The sequence below is a fragment of the Eurytemora carolleeae genome, unplaced genomic scaffold (assembly GCF_000591075.1).
Source record: "Eurytemora carolleeae unplaced genomic scaffold, Eaff_2.0 scaffold281, whole genome shotgun sequence".
Lineage (NCBI taxonomy): Eukaryota > Metazoa > Arthropoda > Copepoda > Calanoida > Temoridae > Eurytemora > Eurytemora carolleeae.
The window spans coordinates 85,793-111,222 of record NW_019396255.1 but is presented as its reverse complement, the minus strand read 5'-3'; the positions used below and the strand labels follow the sequence as shown (position 1 = coordinate 111,222).

General features: G+C 31.5%; 1 protein-coding gene across 1 annotated transcript in view; it reads left to right on the top strand.

Moving 5' to 3' along the window:
- Positions 1–25,430, top strand: part of LOC111699474 (small G protein signaling modulator 3 homolog) — a 42,951-nt gene that overhangs the window by 11,705 nt on the left and 5,816 nt on the right. The window contains exons 9-25 of the mRNA XM_023470168.1: positions 2,916–3,044; positions 4,143–4,190; positions 4,911–5,003; positions 5,056–5,112; positions 5,571–5,666; positions 7,692–7,753; positions 9,410–9,538; positions 10,599–10,658; positions 14,434–14,509; positions 15,259–15,323; positions 16,685–16,723; positions 17,508–17,530; positions 18,177–18,213; positions 18,652–18,768; positions 18,842–18,998; positions 19,718–19,791; positions 21,120–21,201. Of these exons, the coding sequence (XP_023325936.1) occupies positions 2,916–3,044; positions 4,143–4,190; positions 4,911–5,003; positions 5,056–5,112; positions 5,571–5,666; positions 7,692–7,753; positions 9,410–9,538; positions 10,599–10,658; positions 14,434–14,509; positions 15,259–15,323; positions 16,685–16,723; positions 17,508–17,530; positions 18,177–18,213; positions 18,652–18,768; positions 18,842–18,998; positions 19,718–19,791; positions 21,120–21,201 (1,344 nt within the window). The remainder of the gene's footprint in view (positions 1–2,915; positions 3,045–4,142; positions 4,191–4,910; positions 5,004–5,055; positions 5,113–5,570; positions 5,667–7,691; positions 7,754–9,409; positions 9,539–10,598; positions 10,659–14,433; positions 14,510–15,258; positions 15,324–16,684; positions 16,724–17,507; positions 17,531–18,176; positions 18,214–18,651; positions 18,769–18,841; positions 18,999–19,717; positions 19,792–21,119; positions 21,202–25,430) is intronic.

Sequence of the window (25,430 nt, the reverse complement as noted above, 5' to 3'; positions counted from 1 at the left end):
GATTTATCAGGTTAGCGCTGGATATCCAGATATTTGATATTGTCAGGTTAGCACTGGATATATCCAGATATTGGATATTGTCAGGTTAGCACTGGATATATCCAGATATTGGATATTGTCATGTTAGCACTGGATATCCAGATATTGAATATTTTTACGTTAGCACTGGATATATCCAGATATTGGATATTGTCAGGTTAGCACTGGATATCCAAATATAATCATTATATTGTGTTATTTTAGATTTTCTAATCTGTGAAAATATTTTTCACAGATTAGAAAATCTTAAAATCTTATAAGGGGAAGACGGCTTATGACGGATTAATTTTTTAACACTTACGGTTTTCATTTTTCCGGGAAAAAAATCCATTTTGGAAATGGAATGATCCGGGAAATTTTTCCGTAAAATGGAATTCCAGATAATTCCGGATGAAATGGAAACCCGAAATTTTCGGAGCCCTGTTCGGGAATTACAGAAAAATTTAGATTTTTATACCGGAAAAAGTTACATTTTCTGGAACATTCCGGAATTACGAACAAGGTTCCGGTTTCCGGATAAAATAATTGTTCCGGAAGTGATCCACAATTACGTATTTACAGAACATTCTCCATAATGGAAATGGAAAAAAATTCCAGATAATTTCCGTACGTAAACCGTAACCCGGAATTCCGGTGGAAACCCTAGTTGGTGCTTCTGCTTATTCCAGGAAAAAGGGAGGCTGAACTAACTTCTTAGTCGAACCTTGCCTTTTAAGTAATATAAGTTTCTTGTCCAAAATTATACAATTTAAACTTCAAGGAGACCTCAGATTTTCTTTGAAGTATTTTCTAACCAGATAATAGATATTTACTGTGGCAAAAATAAGATTGTGTAAGTTAACACCAAAATCTGCTTTTTTAACACCTTTTGGATCCGATTCGAATTGAACTGAACTGAAATCTTTAGAATTGTGGATATCGAGATCAATGCTTGATCTCCTTAATCTCTTCTTAATCTCCAGACTAAATCTCTTAATATTCTGAAATCTTCTTAATCTCCAGATTAAATAAGGCTTGTTATATTTCTCCAGAGCTGAAAACTTTAGAATGGATAAACTTTGATCCTGACTTCTTGATCCGAATATTCACTGTGAAAACTTTTCATTTTAGTCCTTAATCCACTCTTTTTCTCTCTACTTGGATATCCTTTAATTGTTTTCTCCAATGAGAATATTTCTGTTTAAAAAAACAGAATTAGTATTCTGTAAATTTATTTCGTAGTTTCTTTCATTTGGTAAAGGTGATGCACATTATATGTTTGATTCTAAATTCTAAAGTAATAGTCAATGTCATTAAAATTAGATGTTTTTTTTAATAGAAAAAAAATGGTATGGACAATAAAAAAACATTTTTACTTATTAATAATGTCATTTCCACATTAGATTTCATTAAGATCTTAACATACTACATTGACGACAAGAAAATTTAACAATGAGTAATGACCATATTTTTTCAAAGTTTTGTTGAGTAGCTTTTCTAAAGATTTAAAAAAGTAACATCTTTTTCCTCTTAGAGTAAAACTATCATTTTTTATATTACTGCCTTTTTTGTCAATGTTTGCTAAAAAGTTTAGTTAAAATTAAATAAATTCAGTTTTTTTTACAGATCTTTGTAGTTAATGTAAAATAAATGACTATAATGAAGGATATAAAACAAGGTGAAAGCTGAAAGGTATGTAATGAAGCCTTTATTAGATTGAGTTTGTAAATCCCAGAAATGAGTGGAAAATGCAAATCAACTTCGATTAACACCAATAATTTGATATACATCATGATATTTTTCTAGGGGGGGGTAAAAAAATTTAAAAATATTTACCCCCCCCTACAGAATCCTTATGTCCGCCCCTGGCCCCTACTTATTGGACGAAACACCTCCAATTGTATGATTTAAAAATTATATCATACATTTACATCCGGATTTGCCATTAAAGACAGCCAATGTTGGCTTGGGAAATCCCGTCATTAAAGTGTTAGTTTAAAGAATATATCTATGTAAAATTATGTACTTTAATCATAAATATATATCTATCTAATCTAAAGTTGTCAGCTCTGGATTCACAACTCCTGGCAAATTAAGCCCTTAAACCCAAGCCAACTTTACATTTTATTTAAACGCTAAGTAATGATTAATAATGTTAATAATAATGGATAAAATACATATAGGGTAGGGTGCCCACGAAAGATGACTTAAAGGTCTTCTTTGAACTTTGAGATCAATTGCGGCATTTATTCGTAAACCTAATATTAGATCTATAATTCTAGATTTAATAATCAAAATACAACCTAGTCATATCTTTTCCAAAATGTGGTCTGCCTTTTTTGTGCTTTCAATATTATTTAAGAAATTGTAGCAGCAATAACTCGAGTTTAAATAAAAGTTAAGAATGCTCGAGAATTATAAGGAAAATTGTTCATACTCTAAAATATAAGCCATCTTGTTCAGATTTAGAAAATTTTGGGTTCTTTAATAAATTCAAATCTTAAAGAAATTCTAAATCTCCGTTTATAGTGACAGCCAAAAAAAGGCAGACCACATTTTGGAATTTATTAATTATTGGTTTACGAACTGCACATTTAATAACGTAGGTTGAAGAATGGATAAAAGAAATAATTTCAAAGATATAAGACTCCTTTCAAGTCGTCTCACTATAACGGTCAAGTATTAAGAGACACACTGATACTAGTAGAAAAACCCGACGTTACCCTTGGTATTTTAAACCACTGCAGATACAACCCTCTGTTACCTAGAGAAGGGGGGGGGGGGTAAATGTAACATTCTTTATTTAAACCACATCGCTCTCAATTTTACAGTTTAGCCTGCTATATTATGGAACATACAAACATACAATTTCGACACTCTAGTTTATGTATTTTCAGGGGATGGGGATGATTGCATCTTGCCTTCTCCTCTTCATTCCTGAGGAAGACTCCTTCTGGATGATGACTGCTATTATTGAAAACCTTCTTCCTTCATCCTACTATTCATCCAATCTTTGGGGGGCTCAGGTTAGTTCCTTTATCCTTCTATTCATCCAATCTTTGGGGGGTTCAGGTTAGATAGATCCTTTATCCTACTATTTATCTAACCTTTGGGGAGGCTCAGGTTAGATACTTCATCCTACTATTCATCCAATCTATGTAAAACGGTTTTATGAACTTTAATGATGGTTTAATGATGGTTTAATAATGGTTTAATGAGATTAAAAAGAAAAAAATTAATATTTGAAGGATATAACATGTCTGGGCAGGAAAGAGACCATCAAGATCCCAAAAAATGTCGAATTTATTAAAAATAATTAAAACCATATTAGCAAGGGTTCAAGAAGTATGTTTGCCAGAATCCTTGATCAATGCTTTTACATTTTAAACAAAGTCTCTGAAAAAGAAACAGAAAAATCTTCAAAAGTTGTTCCTACATTCAATACTCAATCTCTCTTTTCATTTGATCGCTCTTAAAGGGTCTAAAAGATACTCTGATGAATCAAGTTTGTGACTATTCGGGAAATTTTCTTGTTGTGACGAACGAAGCAGATATACTTTCGGAAAAACGCTCCTTACATGACAACAAAGATCTGATCTGAAAAATAATCCGGTTTAGATAGAGTGAAATTTCAACAAAAAATACATTGCTGAAACTTCTACAAGTACCTCTAGTTTCAAAACTTATTGATCAATGATAACACCTGGTAATGTTGTAGTCTCTGTTTGTCTGTCTGTTTGTCCGATCATAGCTCAGGAACCCCTTGACCGATTTGCCTCAGATTTTGATTGGGGAACTTGGCAGAACCACGGAAATCCGGAAATGTTCTTTACTTGGTTTTTAGATTCTAAGTTGAGGGGGACGACTTTTAAAGCGAAAATTTTCCTGGTAAAATCGACCAAGTGCAGTAAACGGCGCGGCGGGAGTGATTTTGAATAATCTGGGCAACGCTGTGTTCCCAAGCTAGTTTGACTAAAGGTTGATATAAGTCAAATTTAGATTATTCCAGTTTAAAGAAAAAAATAAGTCTGTAAAGTTGGCCTGTACGCTGTTATAGATGTGGGGTAATAATAATATTTTCAGAAATAATTTATTTAAGTTTCATATTTCTGAATTAATTTCAGGCTGACCAGCTAGTTCTCCGGTCACTCATCTCTCAATATCTACCACAGGTTACTTTAAATCTTGTTTGTAAAATGACAAAAACAAAATATCATTGGATAATGGATATATCATAATATATCAAACTAAAGTAAAGTACAGGTGTAATATTGAAATCTTAAACGTTTCCAATCATAACTCCTCTTTTTAAACAACTATTGAGAAGAACAAAAATGTTTTAAATTTCTAATCAATAAGTGAAACATTTTCTTGCCTCATATATGTTCAAAGCTAGAGGAGCTAGGAGGTCACAACGTCGCCCCAGTAATATCGCATGAATTTGATCTTTTCTCCCTCTGTCTAGTTTACAGTGATAAGAAAACCTGAATTTGAGGATTTGAAATATTCGGTTTGACAAAGGAATTAATTCTTTTCAACCAACTCTAATTAGAAAATTTGAATTAAGACTAAATTCCTTTCTTATAACTATCTTCATCGGAGGTTTTTTTGATTTTTATATTGATAGTGATATTGAAAGTTTTCTTCAATGTTTTATTCTTTTTATCGCAAAAATAAAGGATCAATGTGAAATCAATAAACAGATTTGTGTTTTGAGTGAAATATACCAACTCTGAGATTTTGCAACTGCTTTCTAAACGACGAGCGTTTTTAATTGGATTAAAATAGATGTTTTACCAATCGATTTCTAATTTAATTTAGACCATACCCTTTTTTTTCCCTGAACACTACCTTTAAATCAAGTGGCCTCATTCTTTATCTTGTGTCTCTAGGTGGATGAGGTTTTAAGATTACATGATATCGAACTATCCTTGATTACTTTACACTGGTTTTTATTAAGGGTGAAAGCTCGAAAACATTATTTAGTCCAGAGCTGATAATTTAAAACTCCAGTGTAAACATTAACTTGCTTTCCAGATCGTTGTCAGAGTTTGGGATTTACTCTTTCATCAGGGAACCCTGGTTCTGTTCAAGGTAAAACTTATCTTTAAAGAAGTAGTGGCACAATATCCCGATTTTTGGAATAATGCACACAACATATGCCACCGAACAAAGACGTCTGGTCAGAATAATTTATAATTTTAAAATGACCGTCATCATGATAGGAAATGTGAATATTACAAAATTAGATTTTTTAAGATCAAGCACACGTCTCCTCAAATATAAAAGTACCCATATTGGATACCCATATACAGCATTTAACATTTACAAGATTAACAACATTAAGATAAGCTAAGATGTATACATCTAGTATACTAGGCTTTTATTGCACTTCGCTATTTGTCATAAATTTTAGCTTTTAACTTTGCCTTGAAAATCATAACTTTTAATCTTTCTGATATTTTCTTCTAGTTGAATAAAAAATACAAAAGCGTTGGTCTCTTTTCCCTAATTTATGATTCTGATATGTATATTACATTTTTGTACGTTAGGTTGCCCTTTCAATGCTACAGATCTCAGAGGAGAGATTAACACAGGCTGAGAGTTCAGCAGATATATTTAATATACTTGCATCATTGCCTAGTCAGGTAGTAGATAGTAATCAATATACTTATAGCATTGCCTAGTCAGGTAGTAGTTAGTAATCAATATACTTGCATCATTGCCTAGTCAGGTAGTAGTTAGTAATCAATATACTTATATCATTGCCTAGTCAGGTAGTAGTTACTAATCAATATACTTGCATCATTGCCTAGTCAGGTAGTAGATAGTTATCAATATACTTGTATCATTGCCTAGTCAGGTAGTAGATATTAATCAATATACTTGTATCATTGCCTAGTCAGGTAGTAGATAGTAATCAATATGCTTCTATCATTGCCTAGTCAGGTAGTAGATAGTAATCAATATACTTGTATCATTGTCTAGTCAGGTAGTTGATAGTAATCAATATACTTGCATCATTGCCTAGTCACGTAGTTGATAGTAATCAATATACTTGCATCATTGCCTAGTCAGGTAGTTTATAGTAATCAATATACTTGTATCATTGCCTAGTCAGGTAGTTGATAGTAATCAATATACTTGCATCATTGCCTAGTCAGGTAGTTGATAGTAATCAATATACTTGCATCATTGCCTAGTCAGATCGTTTATAGTAATCAATATACTTGTATCATTGCCTAGTCAGGTAGTTTCAAGTAATCAATATACTTGCATCATTGCCTAGTCAGGCAGTAGATATTAATCAATATACTTGTATCATTGCTTAGTCAGGTAGTAGATAGTAATAAATATACTTGCATCATTACCTAATCAAGTAGTAGCTAGTAATCAATATACTTGCATCATTGCCTAGTCAGGTAATAAATAGTAATCAATATACTTGTATCATTGCCTAGTCAGGTAGTAGATTGTAATCAATATACTTGTATCATTGCCTAGTCAGGTAGTAGATAGTAATCAATATACTTGTATCATTGCCTAGTCAGGTAGTAGGTAGAAATCAATATACTTGCATCATTGCCTAGTCAGGTAGTAGTTAGTATTCAATATACTTGCATCATTACCTAGTCAGGTAGTAGTTAGTAATCAATATACTTGTATCATTGCCTAGTCAGGTAGTTGACAGTAATCAAATACTTACATCATTGCCTAGTCAGGTAGTAGCTAGTAATCAATATACTTGCATCATTGCCTAGTCAGGTAGTAGTTAGTAATCAATATACATGCATCATTGCCTAGTCAGGTAGTAGCTAGTAATCAATATACTTGCATCATTCCCTAGTCAGGTAGTAGATAGTAATCAAATACTTACATCATTGCCTAGTCAGGTAGTAGCTAGTAATCAATATACTTGCATCATTGCCAAGTCAGTTAGTAGTTAGTAATCAATATACTTGCATCATTGCCTAGTCAGTTAGTAGCTAGTAATCAATATACTTGCATCATTGCCTAGTCAGGTAGTAGCTAGTAATCAATATACTTTCATCATTGCCTAGTCAGGTAGTAGTTAGTAATCAATATACTTGCATCATTGCCTAGTCAGGTAGTAGCTAGTAATCAATATACTTACATCATTGCCTAGTCAGGTAGTAGTTAGCAATCAATATACTTGCATCATTGCCTAGTCAGGTAGTAGCTAGTAATCAATATACTTGCATCATTGCCCAGTCAGGTAGTAGATATTAATCAATATACTTACATCATTGCCTAGTCAGCTAGTAGTCAGTAATCAATATACTTGTATCATTGCCTAGTCAGGTAGTAGATAGTAATCAATATACTTACATCATTGCCTAGTCAGGTAGTAGTTAGTAATCAATATAATTGCATCTTTGACTAGTCAGGTAGTAGTTTGTAATCAATACACTTGCATCATTGCCTAATCAGGTAGTAGATAGTAATCAATATACTTACATCATTGCCTAGTCAGGTAGTAGTTAGTAATCAATATACTTGTATCATTGCCTAGTCAGGCATAGTAGATAGTAATCCATATACTTGTATCATTGCCTAGTCAGTAGTAGATAGTAATCCATCAATAGAATAATCAGATAAGATAATTTATTTAAATTATAAGGCATTCAATCTTTGTAAAATAACATATATAGATTGATGATGTAGAGGCTTTAATGCAGGCTGTTCATGAAATACCTAATGAAATGGTTAACAAGTAAGTCCATAATTTAAACATATGTAGTTCTTATATAATAGATAAAAGGGGTCTGTTTTAAGTTTTTATTTAATAAAAATCTACAAATACTATAATTTTTTCATTGGTAAAAAATTAAAATATCCTTTGTGACGTACATTTCTAAAGAAACATGATAATTACGACAAGTTATGAGTTATGTTAACTATTCAAACCCGTTTTGTTATTCTGCAGAACGTTGTGTGATGTGGAATAACTGTACTTTGTTTGACGGGAATTTCTCATTTTTGTAAGGACAACAGTGTGCAATAAAAAAATTGTAAATTTTAATCTCTATTGTGCGTAGCAGACAAAAAATTACAAATTATAAATTTTCTAGAAGGTATCTCTATACTTAATCAAACTTCATTTACAAAGACGATCGTGTCACTTTAGACCCAATTTCAATTAACCAAATATTTGAAACAGAGTGGCATGTCAGATTCATAATGGAACCCTTTAAACTTTTTTCTGATTATCGAGCGACACAGACGACCATATTTTTATCACACTTTTGTCCACCATTTGTACTGTCAACTCGATCTACCATTTGTCCTGCAAACTTGATCCACCATTTGTACTGTCAACTTGATCCATCATTTGTACTGCAAACTTGATCCACCATTTGTACTGTCAACTTGATCCACCATTTGTACTGTCAACTTTATCCACCATTTGTACTGTCAACTTGATCCATCATTTGTACTCTCAACTTGATCCACCATTTGTACTGTCAACTCAATGTGAACAAAGTCACATATTTAAATTTCAATATATTTACTTATTTTTACAATTCTAAACTCATTTTTCTACTTTAATTTTCTGTTTTCCTATTTTCAATTTATTTAATTCTAAATATTGTAATTTTAATTTGTAGAACTCGGTTGCAAATGATTTAAGGTTAAACAAATTTTCTTTGACTTGAGATATTAAATAATATATGTGACGTAAATCGTGAATAATTAGTCCATTTCTCTGTTGTCACCTTTTTACTTGATAATCTATTTGTATAAATGTAGAACCACTTGAAATTATAAGTCTGCAGTATTATTATTGTAGAAATTATACGTCTACAATCTTATTATTGTAGAAATTATACGTCTACAGTATTATTTTTGTAGAAATTATACGCCTACAGTCTTATTATTGTAGAAATTATACGTCTACAATCTTATTATTGTAGAAATTATACGTCTACAGTCTTATTATTGTAGAAATTATACGTCTACAGTCTTATTATTGTAGAAGTTATACGTCTACAGTATTATTATTGTAGAACTTATTCGTCTACAGTTTTATTATTGTAGAAATTATACGTCTACAATCTTGTTATTGTAGAAATTTTAAGTCTACAGTCTTATTATTGTAGAAATTATACGTCTACAGTCTTATTATTGTAGAAATTATACGTCTACAATCTTATTATTGTAGAAATTTTAAGTCTACAGTTTTATTATTGTAGAAATTATACGTCTACAGTCTTTTTATTGTAGAAATTATACGTCTACAGTCTTATTATTGTAGAAATTATACGTTTACAGTCTTATTTTTATAGAAATTATACGTCTACAGTATTATTATTGTAGAAATTATACGTCTACAGTCTTATTATTGTAGAAATGAAATCTCCCTATTTAGGATAAAAATCGACGGACTAAGACGAAAACATTTATCCGAGATCATGTCAGATCAGTCAAGCTTTTCCCTCCACATGGATAATAGTCAGGTCATTCCAAGACCCTGGAGTCTTCGAAGAAAGGGAACCAGGTAATTTCTTGAATTTTTAACTGATTTATCTGAATTTTGTATCAATTTTCTTAAATTTTGTATCAATTTGCTTAAATTTTGTATCAGTTTTCTTAAATTTTGTATCAGTTTTCTTAAATTTTGTGTCAATATTCCTAAATTTGGTATCAGTTTTCCTAAATTTTGTATCAATTTTCCTAGTTTTTTTAAAATTCTAACTCATTTTCTATAATCAAATTCATAGAGTAATAAAACGAAGAGGTGAAGCTTAGCTCATATGTACACAACCGACCTCCATATTAATTTATTAATAGAGTGGTCAGTTGTATACATCACGATATGTTTACGTATCTAACACTGAACACTTGAATATTAGTATTGATAATTAGATAGACACTTAATATGGATATGAATAAAGAAAGAAAATCTAAAAATTGGTAAATTCCATAAAATCTCCCTTAGAAATACAATCACTTTATAAACAAGTGTACAGTGTACTTAAACATATTGTGATGTACACAACCGATTACTCCATTAATTAATCAATAGGGAGGTTGGTTGTGTACATCTGAGCTAAGCTTCACCTCTTTGTTTTATTACTCTATGTCCTATAATCAAATTCATTTATCTAATTCTATTTTAATTTTCCTCATTTATGGAATTTTTTCTAATTTTTTATTCATTTTGTAATTCTATATTCATTTTCCAAGTTTAGAATTAATTTTCCTTATTTCCTTATTTGAATTTTTACGAATATTTCCTAAGTTCCTATTCCTAAAATCAGATCGTTAATTTTCCCGATTTTAAATCCCTTGAATGCTATGTAATTTCAGGTCCATCTTTCTCGATACAAATCTATTTTTCTAATTATATATCTTTGCAACCTGATTGTGCAAACCTTTAATACTAAAACTGAGAATATTTGATTTGATCTAGTTAAAAGTTTGAAATATCAAAGGTCTCCGAAATCGGTTTGCAGAGATGGGGAGATTCAAAAATCAGAGTTTGTATACAACATTCAACTCATTATTCGTACTTTCAAATCCATCTAATTTCTAGTTTTCTAATATTCTAATTTCAGATCGAAGTCCATTGTTGACATACTGCTAGGCTCATCAGGCCAGGAACCAACAGACCCAAGGTAGAAAATGTTTATTTCTATAATATTTTAGTGGTAGTGGTAGTGGTAGTGGTAGTGGTAGTGGTAGTGGTAGTGGTAGTGTTAGTGGTAGTGGTAGTGGTAGTGGTAGTGGTAGTGGTAGTGGTAGTGGTAGTGGTAGTGGTAGTGGTAGTGGTAGTGGTAGTGGTAGTGGTAGTGGTAGTGGTAGTGGTAGTGGTAGTGGTAGTGGTAGTGGTAGTGGTAGTGGTAGTGGTAGTGGTAGTGGTAGTGGTAGTGGTAGTGGTAGTGGTAGTGGTAGTGGTAGTGGTAGTGGTAGTGGTAGTGGTAGTGGTAGTGGTAGTGGTAGTGGTAGTGGTAGTGGTAGTGGTAGTGGTAGTGGTAGTGGTAGTGGTAGTGGTAGTGGTAGTGGTAGTGGTAGTGGTAGTGGTAGTGGTAGTGGTAGTGGTAGTGGTAGTGGTAGTGGTAGTGGTAGTGGTAGTGGTAGTGGTAGTGGTAGTGGTAGTGGTAGTGGTAGTGGTAGTGGTAGTGGTAGTGGTAGTGGTAGTGGTAGTGGTAGTGGTAGTGGTAGTGGTAGTGGTAGTGGTAGTGGTAGTGGTAGTGGTAGTGGTAGTGGTAGTGGTAGTGGTAGTGGTAGTGGTAGTGGTAGTGGTGGTGGCGGTGATAGATAGTGGTGGTGGTAGATAGTGGTAGTGGTGGTAGATAGTGGTAGTGGTGGTAGATAGTGGTAGAGGTGGTAGATAGTGGTAGTGGTGGTAGATAGTGGTAGTGGTGGTAGATAATGGTAGTGGTTGTAGATAGTGGTAGTGGTGTTAGATAGTGGTAGTGATAGATAGTGGTAGTGGTAGTAGTAGTGGTAGTGATAGATAGTTGTAGTGATAGATAGTGGTAGTGATAGATAGTTGTAGTGATAGATAGTGGTAATAGTAATAATATTGTGTGTGATTACCATCTAGATTTTTGAATATGTAGTCGTTTTACAATGTATAACTAGTTCAACTAATTCTATAAAATGTTCTATATAATTAACCGATCGGGATTAAGGATATTCCATTTAAAAGTTCCCAGCTCTGATATATTTTCTATATTCATTATTTCTTACCTTATTGTACTTTTGCAGAGAAATATCTATTATAATGCTTTCAATAAAAAAACCCTCTTGGATACTTAATTAAATCAGGACGCTTCGCGGCCATCTTCTATTTCAACTTTTGATAGTTGCTCAATCTTTTCAAATTTTCAAATTTTGCAAATTATATATATGACTAACTGATGTGCCCGGCGTTGCCCGTGAAATTTATTTTTGCAGAAAAAAATGTCGAAATTTGTTTAGACTAAAATGCTCCCCTGGCACCCAAGAGTTTCCTTATAAAATTTCAGCCCATTCGGCCCAGACGTTTGGCCAACTATAGCTGACATATTAATATATATGAGCGGAGAGCTTTATTATAAAGATTGAAATCGTTGATGTGAACTCTTCCTGAAAGAATACATACAAAAACTGTGAAATCAATTTGTAAACTATAGCAAGCAAAACACGTAACATATTAAAGGTTCGTGGGTCTAAATATATGCGCCCCCCCCCCAGGAAAATGGCTTTATAGTGTTTAAGGTATGGAAATGCATTGCACATTCAAAGCCCAATTTATCAAGGCCAGCTCATAAGAAAATTAAACCTTTAACATAGATAGCAAATAAATAACAAATATTGAATTTAAATATGTAAAAACTAAACAAAAATGAAAAATAAGAAGACATGGCACATTTATATAAATTCATTTTAAAACTTTTAACATTGTATGTTGCAAAATCCAATTACACAGTAAAACATCTGGAAAAAGTATACAAAATATGACGAATTAAAAGTTTTTGCCAAAAAAAAACATGCAAAACTTCCTCGCAAGATTTATGCATAATGCATTCTTTGTCAAAGCTTTCTAAAAATCAATAAAATATACCATTATGGCAATATGACTGAGGGTTTAGTTTGAGCGCCCAGCTTTTACCTTACACTAATTGGCATGGGAAATTTTTTTTACAAGATTTTCATTTTGATCTTTTACACAGGAATTTCTTCTTTTTTGATGCCATTAACCTTGTAAAAATTATTTTTGGCTCTTCATGCAAGCAAACATTTTCTGCAATACATGAATTTTTGGTTTCTAGTCTTTAACTCAAATAATGTTGATAAATGTACATGGTTTTCAATATTGTCAGATACATCCAATAGAATTACAAGCATGTTAGATAATCCTCTTTCACTTGAAGTGTTTAAAAGACGAAAATTATTGTCTCATATCTTTTATGCAAGTAACCTTGTACTTTTTAACAGTTATCAATTATCTCATTACGTTTTTATTTAAGATTGAATTCTCTCTCTATCTGATTTAAATGATATATTGAAAAATATAACGTCATAATAATTATTTAGCAATCTTTCCGCGCAAGGAATTCATACATGTTACTTTGCTTAGCAGTGGCACCGACGCGACGAACCTGAATCTATCAGAATTTTTCATTGAATTTGTATACATAAAACTCCTGAATTTGAAGAAGAAAGTTAGACAATCTGCATGTTCACTGCTCAATTGCGGGGTATTTTATGTTCATTGAACTATTTAATTAAAAATTGAATCTAAAAATTTTCTCTATATTCCCCAGTATATTTTCACCAATGTATTTCTTTAGTTCGTCTTTATAAAATGCATTCCTCCAGTTTAAAAGGCATTTTTTTGTTTTGATGCAAAGCTTAATTCTCAATAGCTGTAAAGGGAAAGAAAAAATATTGCAAAACTGCAGTCAAAATATCTATCTGGAATATACTACAACTAGAAATTCAAGGCGCCCTTCTTTCTAGGCTTTTAGGGCGCTTCGCGCCCATCATCTATTTAAATTGTGAACATGTTCTTTTTGTTTACATTTTAAGAAGAAAATTTTTTTGCGGATTTAAAAAAAAATCACGGATTTTCAAGAATTTTATTTTTTTAACAAAATTAAAAACCTTCAAAACACATTTTTTTATCATTCTTAAACCTTCCCTGTGGTCACGTGATGTCCCACAAAAAATTTGGGCCCGATCGGTTTAGCCGTTTTGACGTTTATTGGATACAAACAAACAGACAGACAGACAGACAAGGCAAATTTACATATAGATTGTAAAAAGATTAAAATCCAGTTTTTAGTCTTTGGTCAGTAATTTTGAGGTTTCTGAGGTTTTCAGTTCTGATAATTAGCAAGAAGTGACAGAAGTCCGAATGAAAAATCTATTTAGAATGCACATTCATCCTAATCGGATGGGCGCTATCAGGGATACCGAAGCAAAACAATTATTTCTAAATGCCAAGCCACGAAGGCTTGAGTTTAGAGGTAGTAAAAGACCAATTTTTTAAGATTTGGATTTAATTTACTTAATTCGTTGCACCGCCGTTTTGTAATCTTTCTTTTTATTATACAAACTAGCTCAAGTGCCAGCGTTGCCCGTGGAATTTTAAAAATAGAATTAAAACAAAAAAAACTTATAATTTATTCAGCCTAATTGATTCAGCCGTTTGGCCAGCCATATCAAACATTTAAATGTGTGAAGTACACCTGCAGTAGGGAAATAGTACAAGAAAATGGCGGTTTTTACACTTTTTTCCACTTAATTCTACTCAATATTAATTCATTCTCCTGAGTTAGATCTTAAATATAAACATTGAATCGAATTAATCTAAATTCAATCTAAATTTAAATTTGATAATCAAACAAAACTTTCCTGTGAAGTGTCCTAAGAACTAATCTAATTTGAGTTCTGGTTTAGATGTAAGAATATAAAGAGAACTGAGCAGTTGGTTTATCTCAAGGAAGCAATTCTTAGAATTGGAACTTTTTTCCAGGTAATATAATACATACTCCAGGTAAGATAACCCATACTCCAGGTAATATAATCCATACTCCAGGTAATATAATCCATACTCCAGGTAATATAATCCATCCATGAGAAAGCCAGTCCCTATGCTTTGCAGACGGGTTCTTTATTGGAGCGAACAATGTACTCTCATAAAGCTGTAAAGCACCAATACCGAGATTTTTATGTACTCTATATGTTTACCTACAATACAAATATGTGGTTCCTTATCGAAGCCTTAACAGAAGCAAACTCTTTTGGTACGGATACACACACATAATGCTTCCTCACCATGTTCAGGAGTCCTGAATAAATATAAACATTGAACAAATACAAAACCATTGCAATACAATACATTCCACTGCACAGTGCACAGTGTACTGTACAGCGTACACATAGTACACTGTAGAGAACCTAATGTACAGGAACAAGATAATGTAGAGTGCACAGTGTACTGTACAACGTACACATAGTAGACTGTAGAGAACCTAATGTGCAGGGACAAGATAATGTACAGTGTAAAGTGTACTGTACAACGTACACATAGTAGACTGTAGAGAACCTAATGTACAGGGACAAGATAATGTACAGTGCACAGTGTACTGTACAACGTACACATAGTAGACTGTAGAGAACCTAATGAACAGGAGTTAGATAATGAACAGTGTACTGCACTATGTACTGTACAACGTATGGTACAACGTACACATATCAGACTATAGAAAAACTACTGTACAGGGACTAGATCCTGTTTACCAGAGTGTAAAGATGCAACCTGACTACTCAGTTATCAGTCACACCAGGCAATTCATATTCATGTTCATGTTCATATGTTCAATATTTAATATGCATGTTAATATTCATATATTCAATATTTAATATTCATATTCATGTTAATATTCATATATTTAATATTTAATATTCATATTCATGTTAATATTCATATTTTCAACATTTAATATGCATGTTAATATTCATATATTCCATATTTAATATTCATATTCATGTTCATATTTTCAACATTTAATATGCATGTTAATATTCATATATTCAATATTTAAGATTCATATTCATGTTCATATGTTCAATATTTTATATTCATATTCATGTTCAAATATTTAATATTTCAATATTCATAGTCATATTCCTGTGTTTAATATTTAATATTCATGTTCATATTCATATATTTAGAATATTAATGTTTATGTTCATAAATTCAATATTTAATATTTATGTTCATATTCATACATTCATTTTTGATATATTAGTTTTACATTCATTCATATTTACGTTAAAATTCATATTTTCATATTCATATTAATGTTCATGTACATTTTTGCATACAATTTTAATCACCGCCCCCCCCCCCTCAGTTTATAAGAATATTATAGATGTATATATTCATATTGTTCATGCTTATATTGATATTGTTCTATATTCATATTCATATTCATATTTATAATCATATTCATCAGTTGCTTACTGCTCATAGCAGTTTGGAGGAGCACTGCGTTCAATTGCACATGTCGTATCCTACAGGGGAGTTTCCTTAAAATTCTCCTTAGTCGGAAAGACTATAACACAAAGGAAAACAGAAAGCAATCCCTTATACTCTGCCTCCTACAAACCTCCTTATCTCTCTCCTACCTGCTCCACAACTCAATGTCAAAAGTACTATTTGGAGAGGCCTCAAAGCATAGAAACAACAAACAGGAAGAAAATAGAAGAGAATCTCTGCTGTAAACTGTTAACTGTCAATTTTTCTGATGTCGGCTTGAGACAACATTAGAGAAGGGTTAATTATTTTACCTAAAGTAAAATATTCTAGAAAATGAGTTGCTGAAAATTATAACACCAACCAATACAGAGTTCAAAATTAGCCAAAATATGATTAAAAGATGTACGAACAAGAAGAAAATGAAGAACAAGAAATTTAGAAATGTTAAAATATTTCCATCTAATATCAAATAAAAATTTTAAAAATATTGTAAAACTTAATAAAAATAAATTATTAAAGTTAAAAATATTTCTTTTAATATTCATATTCATATTAATATTGATGTTAAAATTCATATATGATGTGCTATGATTTCGGTTTTAATTCAAACTAATATTTCATGTTTTTATTTATATAAAATATGAAAATGAATTGAATTTTTATCAGAGATATCGAAGTTTATCTGAATACGTCGCTAACAAAAAGGTACTTATGAATCATTAATGTGTATAGGTTATAGACTCAAAAATCATAATTAAGAAATCTGTTATAAAACTATTTTGAACTTTATCAATCATTCTTACTTCATGGTGAATTTCATTATTGACCTGTTATAAGTATTCATCATGTTATAAAGTTATATTAGCTGTATATTGTAGCATCCCGCTATAAAGGTTGATTGGTTCCCAAAGGTTTTGCCACAGACTCAAATTTTCTAATCCTTAAATCTTTAAAGTTTAAATATGTATTTAAATAGTTTCAATTTTTCAAATCTAGATTTAAATGGTCCTTAAATATTTTAAATATCTTTTAAATTTCATTACCTTAACAAGATTACTGGAAATTACTTACAATATGTTACGAAACTATTCTAAATTAAAATTTTATTGTTGAGTCTTTACAGAGCAATATTTAATCGTTAATAAGCGGTTCTGAGAAAACTGAGTAAAATTAATAATACAAAACCTCCCCATACACTTGTACTCCGAAAGCGTACTGCATATTATGATATTTGATGTTTGTATGGTACTGTATGAATAGGCCATAATCTCTTAATATCCTTTATTAGTAAACTGTCCTAAGTGTACACTCAGACTAATATACACGGACAGGTAATTAAGATCCCCCCCCCCCCCCTGTTAAATACAAGTTTGAAATTTTATTTAATATCTGTAATAAAGGAATTTTATTCATTAAGTTTTTTGTTAATCATTAAATGATATTTGACCTAAAATCAAAATCTGATTAAAAATATTTTAACATATTTTAGGAAACGAGCTAGAGCACTGTTAGGAAATTTTTTATCTCAATTGGTCAAATTTAGCGGGGGGGGGGGTGAGAAAATTTTTTTTCTTAGAATCCCAAAGTTTTTTCCTTCTTCTTTCCTTGCAATCATCCACCCCTCTCTTTTTCATCTACTGGGATGGGAAGTATCTTTGTGGAGGGGGGGATAGATAAAACTCTTATTATTGATGGTTAGGTTAGGTTAAGACAATTTCTGGGCCGAGCGCTACGGCTAGGATGGGCTAGGGGCCGAGCACTGCGGCTAGCACAGGCCCAGGGGCCGGCGCTGCGGCCACATAATCAATTTAGGAGTTTTATCTATCCCCCCCTCCGCAAACCTACGTCCCATGCCTCATCTACTGCCCCACCCCTTCCCCTCACTGTACAATGCGAAATTAATTAAGGATTCGAAAAGGAAAAAATATGTTTAACTACTGAATGGTATTTGCAGTTGAAAATAAATTATTCTCAGATTTGAATTGAAATCCATAAACTAAATTAAACCCTAAACTCATGAGATCTTTAAGTTGAAACTCAATATCTTTCAAAAAAATCTTTTTTGATAAAAAAGGAAAGCCCCCAAATATATATAATATTTTTATTAACGTTGGGATGCTATTTTTTAAAACTGTATTAATAAAAAGTTTGGATTAAGATTTTGAGCGAAAAGACGACGATGAACTTGGATTCAGGAACATTTTTCAATCTTGATATTTTTTTAATTACCTTGATTTACTCCGGGTAGTTTAAATCCAGTCTTTTTAGTTTTTTACTTTTTATATAAACAACTTTACTTTTGTCATTTCCGAAAAAGGGTATTTTTGAGTTCGTTTTATAATTATTATGCTTAAAAACCCCGAGTATTAATATAAGATCTTCAGAAATAAAGGTTAAGAATAAATTTTAGTCGTAAAAGGTGATCGAGGAACAATTGTTTCTTCCAACAAAGCCTTAATTAAATCGCTCTTAAATGCAAACGCTAAGGAATTGCTATTAAACTCAAATGTCAGAATCGCTCTTAAAATGAAGCTCTAAAATGTTTGTTCTTAGACTAACAAAAACGCTTAAAATGTTCGGACGCAACCCTCCCTTTGATATTTGGCTCGATGTTCTGAAGAATGTATAATCAGGAAGAATGATATTATCAATGTCGTCTCACAAGAAGATGAACATTGTTGGGTTGGAGAACTTAACGGTCTCATTGGATGGTTCCCAGCTAAATTTGTTCAAGTATTTCATCATTCATCATTCATCATTCATCATTCATCATTCATCATTCATCATTCATCATTCATCATTCATCATTCATCATTCATCATTCATCAATCATTTTCATATAAATTCTAATTGCATTTTTCACTATTTATTAGATCTGGTTAGAGGTTCCCTTTGCTCCGCCTTAAAACAGATTCTTGAACAAGGACTCCGCCCTACTTCTATACTTGGTGGAACTATTCATCCTTGGTTATTTATTCAGGAACATTCATTTGTTCAATTAAGCTTGTATCCCAATCTTGACCTTGTGTCCTAATCTTGACCTTGTATCCCAATTTTGTTTTGACCTTATGTTCCAAACTTGACCTTGTGTTCTAATCTTGATCTTGTGTTCTAATCTTTACCTTGTGTTCTAATCTTGATCTTGTGTCCCAATCTTGACCTTGTGTCTTAATATTGACTTTGTGTCCTAATCTTGACCTTGTGTCTTAATCTTGACCTTGTGTCCCAATCTTGACCTTGTGTCCTAATCTTTACCCTGCGTCCTACTCTTGACCTTGTGTCCTAATCTTGACCATGTGTCCCAATCTTGGCCTTTATCCCAATTTTGACCTTGTGTCCTAATCTTGACCGTGTGTCCCAATCTTGACCTTGTGTCCCAATCTTGACCTTGATGTCCAAATATACAATCATTTAGCTTAAATCTATTAGAGAAATATAATGACATCTATCTGTTACCGTAATAACAGCAGATAACAGAAACAGAAAACTGTGGAATAGCAATACTAGAGTGAATTTGATGTTGTCACAAGGCAAATACTAGTTTATAGTGAAATGGGTCTGTTAACAAAACACAATTACTGTGCACGTCTCATATTCATTGGACTATTTAAAGTCATTTGATTCTAAAAGTCGTATTCTTATTCTAGAGTTATCTGGTTCTCACTGTATGTAGTTTGACCGTAATGAATGTGAGGTCAGGAGGCAGCTGCAGAAGAGATTAGTAGAGATTACAACTCTGTTTTCTCTAGACTTGTTCTCTGTAAAACATTCAGGTAATGTTTTCACGTTGACAATGTCGCTAGAAACTTACAAATTCAGCTAGTGATGTGATGGCCCATTACTTTTTTTAACTTTAAGTTTTTGGACTTTTTTTAAGGGAAAGAAGATTTTCGAAACAATTTTGCATAGATTTTTGCACAGATGCCTTAAAAGAATTTGCATATTTTCCGTTTTCCTTGAATACAAATTTAGTTTTTGAAAATTTTGCAAATATTTTTGCATATTTGAATTCGTCGTGGCAAGGGCTTTTTAAAAATGTGTTATTTAATAATTTTTGCGCACTTTTAGTTTTTGCATATCTTTTACTTAATAACTTAATATTGCAATAAATATTTAAACTTTTGCAAATTTGCAGATTACTAAAATAGTGCCCAAGGGCTTTACAAAAATGTATCAAGTATTATAGATTTGTATCATAATAAGGAAATAGAGGATCGAGGCCCCCCCCCTGACAATTTTGGGTAAACCTAGGGTTAAAGCAAACCTTTACATGAATGATGTTTTAAAATGTTTGGAACCTTCACAGTATTTGCGTGATGCCTATAAAAAGTCTATTAACCTAAAAGTTCTAGAAAAACTAACTATAGCTATTGCCTTTTACAAATTGTGGCTAAAACCAGCACATTTATTTTATGAAGGTAAATGCTTTCTTTGGACTTAAAATACAATTGATTTATTGACATAAAATTAATGGTTTTGATAAAACAAATCAAACAGTTTTCAAGCATGTCTGTCTTGGTGTACATAGTTTGGTGTACATAGTTTGGTGTACATAGTTATCTTTTTCTACTTTTTCATAGAAAACGCACGGGGACAAAACAGTAAAGAAGAGAAAACGCTAAAAATTGATGTTTTATTTGTGAAATTGGGATAGAAAGTAACAGCTTTCTGGTATTAAGCGCTAATCTAATCTTAAAATCAGTGTAAAACCTGTCGAAGTTCATTGGTGTTGGTTTTTTGGAAATAAAAATAAATCTCAATATTTTGCAAATAAAAATATTTTTAGTTAAGTTGAGACTTTAAGGCACTTTCGATGGAAAACACCTTTTTTATTTAATTTATTTGTTAGGTTGGATGAGGATAAAAAGGTTTTACTTTGTTTATTTGTTAGGTTGGATGAGAATGAAAAGGTTTTATTTTGTTTATTTGTTAGATTGGATGAGGATGAAAAAGTTTTATTTTGTTTATTTGTTAGGTTGGATGAGGATGAAAAGGTTTTATTTTGTTTATTTGTTCGGTTGGATGAGGATGAAAAGGTTTTATTTTGTTTATTTGTTAGGTTGGATGAGGATGAAAAGGTTTTATTTTGTTTATTTGTTAGGTTGGATGAGGATGAAAAGGTTTTAAGACCAGATGAGCTTCTCTACAGATGTGTTCATTATATAAACCAAACTCATGATAAGGTAAGATACTTTTTAACGGAAGCATTTGAAATTTTTAGAAGTTGGTTTTTATCCAAGAGAATATTTCTTTTAATCATTCTTGAAATTCTTAAATTAATAATTCTTTTTAACAAATTGTTTTTTTTTCATAACAAATTAATACAAAATTGTGATAAATTATTTAAATAAAATTGTATGATTTAACAGTATTACCTTTACAATTATTTTCAACTCGTTATAAAACAATAATAGTTAGTATTTAGAAACTATTTAGTATGTATATCTTTGTGTGTTGATAAATCTTTAGAACAATAAGAAGGAATCTAAAATGATGAAGTTTTGAACTGCACTTAAAGGGAGTGTCTGAATAGACATTGTAGTTGAGCTGAGAATGCAGTATTGTAAAGAATAATTTTAGAAATAATTTGAGACTTATAAGACGTTTGTACGGTTTATAATTATTCAGAAAGAGTAAAAGTTTTATCTTTAAAATCCTCCTGGATTGTTCAACCCACCAGGAGGATTTTAATGGTTGAATTTTTACTTTTTCTGAAAGTCTCAAATGATTTCTAAAGATTTCTCTACACTACTGCATTCTTAGCTCACCTACCCTGTCCCTTTAAGTTTATAAAAAGTTTCACTTAAGGGTATTGTCGATCAAATCTTGCCTGACTCTTTATCTAATTAGTTACATATCTGATTCACGATGACGTGCTCTTTAACCAATGCCTGCGCAAAAATCATTGAGCTATCAGCTTTCCCCTCTTGGAATTGTCGTATGCAGTATGCACCTCTAGTTTTCATTTTAAGCACTTTTATGAGATTTGTTGATCTACACCGCTACAGGCTAGAAATACAGAACATTTTCTCATTATAGCGTTTCCATTAGAAGGATCATGATTGATAACATACAAGATGTCAATCATACGTCAGATTTACTTCAGTTTCACGTGTCACTCATTTAAATGTACAACGTGTCTCTGAAAAAGGGTGCTAAAGCTTTTTCGACTACTGAACGTCGTTTAAATGCCGTTTTAATCTTCCATCATTTTATGTAATTACTTAAAAAAATTATATAATATGTATATATCTAGCATATAACTATATTTGTGAATCTAGCATGTAACTATATTTGTGAATCTAGCATATAACTATATTTGTGAATCTAGCATGTAACTATATTTGTGAATCTAGGATGTAACTATATTTGTGAATCTAGCATGTAACAATATTTGTGAATCTAGCATGTAACTATATTTGTGAATCTAGGATGTAACTATATTTGTGAATCTAACATATAACTATATTTGTGAATCTAGCATGTAACTATATTTTTAAATCTAGGATGTAACTATATTTGTGAATCTAGCATGTAACAATATTTGTGAATCTAGCATGTAACTATATTTGTGAATCTAGTAAATATTTCTCTAGGAAATAACTGCCAGTTTTAATATCGTTTTTAATTGTCTATTTATGTTGGTGCATTTTCATAAATAATTTTTCAATTTTGACTAAAAAATTCTTCCTAGGGGTAAACAAATTGGGCCTAATCTGTTTAAAAGTTTTGACGTTTATTTGATACAGGCAGACAGATGATCTTGATCTTCTCTTGATTTTAAACTTTCCTTTAAAGGGACTTTAAACCTAATTTCAAGTGATGGTCCATGAAAGATGGCAATGCCGGATTCAAAATGGTTCCCTTTAAAGCTTTGTCTTATAAAGTATGAATTAGATATGAATGTAAATAATTTTGATATCTTTAGTTGTTTTATGTTTATTTTCAACTGCAATTTTAACTCTAATAACTTTTTATTCTAATTAAATTTTACAAATTTGAAAATAAAAATAAATGATTCTTTTGGATGATCTTGCAGCTAGCCAAATTGCAAGAGAAAGAAATATTTTTCCGAGCCCTGTATCTCAGACCTATTCTGAGGGGAGCAAGGTCACTACCCTCTCCCCTTGTTTTTTTTTTCTATTTTGCTTGAGTTAGCTGTAACACAGTAGCTTGTGTAAACTGCATTTCTACACACTTTCCCTGATATTTTCTTGGAGGCGGGGAGGAGGATGGGCCCTGCTATACATTTTCTAGTTTTTTATTTTGAGAAGGACATAGAGGGGGGGATGGGACGTCTACCATTCTGTGTATTTGTCTTCATTTGCTATTGGTTAAAAAAATAGATAGTGTAAAGCTCAAATCCCCTTCTTATTTCCCTGTTCAAAGTTTTCTTCTTTTTCCTTGTTTCCTTGTTTTAAGCCCCCATCTCTATTGTCAAGAGATTTCCCTGCCACTTTTTTTCTGTTCAATTTCTTTTTTCTTCTTGTTTCTTGTTTTTACACTGTAATACCTTTCCAAATAGTTCTTTTAACATCCGAGTTGTGGAAAAGGTAGAGGAGAGATATTATGAGATTAAGAAGGGTATAGGGGATTCCTTCATTTTATACTGTTTCCCAGTTAGGGTAATTAAGAAAACCCATAACTGCACCCCTTATGCAAAATGGGGAGTTGTAAGCCCTGACAGATCTCTTGAGAGGAATCTTCCTTAACAGTCCATGTCTTGTACACCCACGAGGAGTTAAACTCCTTCTTTCAGTGCACCAAGCAGAAGATAAAGTTTTGTTTTAATCTATGTACTTTTCTTGCTTCCCCCGTAGGATACAAGATGAGTAACTATACTTAGCGCTTCTCCAGCCTAATAAGTCACTTGCCTGACTGCAGGCAAGTGATTTCTCTACAAAAGTAATTTAAGTGATTTATAAAATGATGTCCAGAATATTAATAAAATAAAATTGATTTAAGAAACTAAAAAAATACTAAATTTGAGGTTTAGTTAAACTTTTAAAAAAGGTTAAATTGTAACATTTGTGAAAATCATGGAAATTTGATCCTTCTTTTTTATCCTAAACCTTTCTAGCCAATTCAGCAGATTTGTTTCTTGGAAAATACCTCGTGCTTCAACACGCAATAGAAAATATTTTAGAAAAAAAACATATAAAATATGAATAAACAAGAACAACACAAAAACAAAGATCTAGAATTTTAATTTTTATCTTTAACGGAAAATTTATATCGTACTGTGCTTTTAGATGATTTTAATTTATATCAATTTATAAAACCGCAATAAAACATTAAATCATAACTTGGGATAGGTTTTTTGCTCTAGTTGTGAACTTGTGGTTTATAGCGTGTCAAACTTTCAATTCTATTCTTCTAGTCCTACTCTTAAATTATGTGAATTTGAGAAATTCTATAATATTTTAATCTTTATTTACTTGAAGTATTATATTTTACTTCTTTTATAGGTCTCCATCTATAGGGTAACAAATTAAAGGCTTCTGTGAGGCCACTTAAAAAATAATGAAAAATACGAATTAACTAAAATGCTTTGTTTTCAATAGAAAGCAGCCTTTAAAAACAAAATTTTTAAAATTATTTAGGGTAAATATTTTTTGAAAAAATTGATTTATTCAAAATTTTATTTTTTGTATGTCAGAAGGAAGAGATAAGGAATGTACAAGGAACCTCAATGATTTGTTTACAAAAAAAATGTTGTTGTTGTTGCTGTAGTTGTTGTTGTTGCTGTAGTTGTTGTTGTATCTTAAATAGATCAGGTTTGATATTCTTGAACTTCTTAATCAAGATGAAGGTGTCAACTTTTTTTAATTGTGCCCAATCCAATCGTTAAATTTGTCAATTTAACAGATGTGTGGTGTTGAGTATTATGCGTATTTTCTTTAAAAATCATTTCGAATCTTTTAATGGATTTTTCTGATATGTATTTAGGACTTTGTATTTTGTTGGTTTATAATAGTTTCTGCAATATATTCTTTATATAAAAAGTTTAAATGCCTGCTATATATTCTGGATCACTGATACCATCTTCTTGAACCATGGGTTCGTATAGTTTTATCGCTGATCAAGATCGGATCGGGCTTCATATTACATTTTGAGAGGGAAAAAAAGTTCTGTGCATTGTGAACATATGCAAGTTTTTTGCAGGTTTACTACACTTTAGGAATGTATACTGCAATTTGGGGGGTGTTAAAAGATGTAAATATTAGAAATCAAAACAACACTCCCTTGTAGGATACATTTTGCATTATCGAATTTTTCTCCAATCTGACATTTTTTAGATGAAATCAAGAAAAAGTTAGAAATATTTCTTATTCTAGTGTCCTAATGTTTATAACTATAACCGTCAAATACAAGGTGTCCCAAAAAACATGGGAATTCAGTGACGAATTTG